Genomic DNA, 3,298 nt, shown 5'->3' with positions numbered 1-3,298 from the left:
AGAGTTCAACTTCAGGTGTTGTTAGCGTCAACAAGAAACTAATGGAATATAGCTTCAATAACAAAGTTCTCCTTAAAAATATAAAAAAAAAATATACAAATATAGTTTGCAAGTGTGAAATTTATTTATAGAGATTAACATAACTTATTTTTTTCAAATTTGTTTGGCTATTATAATTTCAGGCATTGTTGTCTGGAATTAGACATACTACGTGCAGTTTAATTTTACAAATCTGAACTGAAAACGATAAAGTATTGAAAATTCTTTCTTTAGACTAAGTGATTGTTTCATATTATTTAGTTGCATAGTTATATATATAAAAAAAATTAGGATATATTGAGGTTTTGTAAACATATATATTTTGGACATAATATTAATTTTATTACAATTTATATTTATTTGTGAATATATTTAAAAAATAAAAATTAAAAAATACACATTAACTAAAATGATCATAATTATGTATTAAATATTTGTTTGAGATCATTACTCTAAAATACCCCATTTTTTGCAATTTTTAGATGGAGCGAGGAAAAGTAAAATCCACAAATGCCTTACAACTTTTTTGTAGTAAACTGGTTGATAGCTGCTATCAATCTGTCCAAAAAAGAAAAATGTGTAATAAACTTTAATTTGTGTGGAGGAAATTTAGGTTCGTACTAATATAATTATATAAACCTTTATGTCAATTAAAATTGTTCGTTCCAATCTCACTACAAATAAAATAGTTTAAATCAGAAATTGAACATATGATGTGAATCATAACACCCGTTCGCTTTATGGAAGAATCGATAGAAGATGCAAGCTAGCAGTGGAGATTTTCACAGCTCAAAGGTGACTATGGTAGAAGATTCAGAGACAATTGATAGAAAATTTAGAATTACAGTTACAGTTACATTTACCTTTACATTTTCTTTTTGTTTCTTTTTTTTTTCCCACCCCTAGCTTAGCTGGGAGCAATTCTGTAACTTTTTCCGCATTTATTTTTTTCTTTTTTCGCTATCCTCCCCTCCCCCACCGCAGATTTCCTCCCCAGAAACCTGTCACCCATGTAACCGCTTATGGTTAATATAAATGAGGGCATGACCCTTATTGTTTCTCAAAAAAAAAAAAAAAAAAAATTAACATTAACAATTTATACTTGTCGTTTTTTTCTCACGCAATTGTCATCGCTCTTGTCTTTTACCTAGCAGTAAGTATCAACAGTAATTCAAATGCAAGTACGACCTTTCTGCGCGCCCCGACTGGAAATCGCAGTTTCCGTGCTATTTCTTCTTTGAAAATAGTACAACAATTTCAGTCATTGAACTTGACTTGACCAAGGACTTTGATCCCTTTCTCACCTGTCTATCGGTCTATGCTATATATATATAACATATCCAACCAACAGCTTCCAAATTGCAAAGCCTACCTTATTTCCATTCCCTTATCATAAACAAATTTAAACTGACCATCACCATGCAAATGCAAATGCAAATGCAAACGCAAGTTCCAGATTCCAATTCAAACACAACTCCAGAAACTAAAATGGTTAAGCATGAGCAGCTCGACTGCCCCCGGTGCGGCTCCAACAACACCAAATTCTGCTACTACAACAACTACAATACCTCCCAGCCACGCCACTTTTGCAAGAACTGTCGCCGCTACTGGACCAAGGGAGGAGCTCTTCGCAATGTACCAATCGGTGGTGCGACCCGAAAGAAATCCTCCAAGCGCCTTGCGAAGAAGCACCTTGCAAAGACTGATGTATCAGCACCAATTGTGGAGAGCCTTGTGGGTCAACCTCAGCCGGTACCGATGGCAGTGTACCAAAACGTGATTGCAGCTGATCTTAGTGGGTATTTTGGTAATTTTAACTTGTCAGTTGACGGGTTGCAATTGACTGTGCCGGAAATGCAGAGCTCGACAGAGAGTAGCGGTAGGGAGAACGAAATATTCTCCTTGAATGGAGATTTGAGCTATCTCTGTGGTATTTGGCAGTGATTAAACTTAGTACATGTTTACCTCTCCTATGGTGTTTTTGTCTAGCTATAGAACAAATATAAAGTGCTGCTTATGAAATGTTGGCTTTAATTTAGGCGTTGAGTTTCTTTACTGGAATTTTATTTTCTCTATTTGACAGGACTAGTAATAGAGTTTAGTTTAGATAGGTGGAGTATTAGAGTGAAGGCTAAGTCAATTATGGAATGAAAACTAATCAATATGGATATGGAATATATTTTTTTAAGGTTAGTGGCTTTAGATATGGAATATTTTCAATTTGAAGTTTTGTTCAGGGAATGGAATATTTTGTGCTGTGTTGATTAATTAAGCTAGTATGGACTTTCTCATATGTTGGGAATTTAATTAGTCTTAAAAAAGATCGTAGTCTCTAAATTTGTCGCCTTCCTATCTGTTGCCAGGTTCTTTAGTTGCTAATTGGTTTTGATGTTCTGAATTTCCTCTGTTTCTACTGCAAAACTGCTAGTGTACTGTTTCATGCTTTTTTCCCCGCTTTTATTATACGCATCAAATGTTGGTCACAGAACTATTTTAACTCTTTCGTTTTCGAATTTCGAATAAAAAATGTGGTCCAGGTCAAACGAAAACAAATTTGAAGCCAGGACATAAATAAAAGGGAAGAAACAGTACAAAATACAAATTCAATACAACAGGTCCCATTTCATGCATTTTGAGAAAGGCATAATTTTATCAATAAATAATTTAATGTAATAAAATTAGTTTTTTTTTTCAATCTCAGTGTTCAAAATGTTACTATAATAGTACTTACGCATTTAAAAAGAAATAAAAATCTTAAAACATCATCTTATTATATATAATTGTTACTGTATATATATATACGATGTACGAAACTACGAACTTCGATCGATGCATGCAAAAAAAATTCTATCTTTTTTATCTATTTCTTTAGCTATTGTCTATTAGTATTAGACAAGTAACATGGCATATAAAGATGTCTAAATAATTATCATTTATTATCGATGATTACTAAACTTAAATTTGCTCAATCGATAAACTTGTCCTGGATCAAACAAAGCATGCATATATACTGCTTTCTTAGTAAAAAATCCTTTAGATGTCGTACTACCTACGTACAGATTCCACAAATATAGTCATAATATATGAAAATTTCTCGACCAGCATTTCAAATTAAATTTGAAATCTGTAGTATATATGTCGCATATGTTCATTCCATAATTGAATTATAAGGCCATACATCATACATGAACAAGCGCAAATATTGACAAAAGGGAACGCATAAATTTATTGGTTTCTAGAGAGCCAAAGGAAAAAAAAA

The 3,298-nt window shown here is 32.6% G+C and overlaps 1 protein-coding gene across 1 annotated transcript; it reads left to right on the top strand.

The window, feature by feature from the left end:
- The first annotated feature begins 1,422 nt into the window (after window positions 1-1,422).
- Window positions 1,423-2,272, top strand: LOC144559733 (dof zinc finger protein DOF3.4-like). The gene has a single exon (XM_078308843.1). It carries the CDS (start codon window positions 1,459-1,461, stop codon window positions 1,981-1,983), a length of 525 nt encoding a protein of 174 aa, XP_078164969.1. The 5' UTR covers window positions 1,423-1,458; the 3' UTR covers window positions 1,984-2,272.
- Window positions 2,273-3,298: the final 1,026 nt, after the last annotated feature.

Source organism: Carex rostrata, chromosome 9 (assembly GCF_964058835.1).
Source record: "Carex rostrata chromosome 9, lpCarRost1.2, whole genome shotgun sequence".
Taxonomy (NCBI): Eukaryota; Viridiplantae; Streptophyta; class Magnoliopsida; order Poales; family Cyperaceae; genus Carex; species Carex rostrata.
Note: the sequence above shows the minus strand (reverse complement) of the source record. Positions and strands in the feature narration are given on the sequence as shown.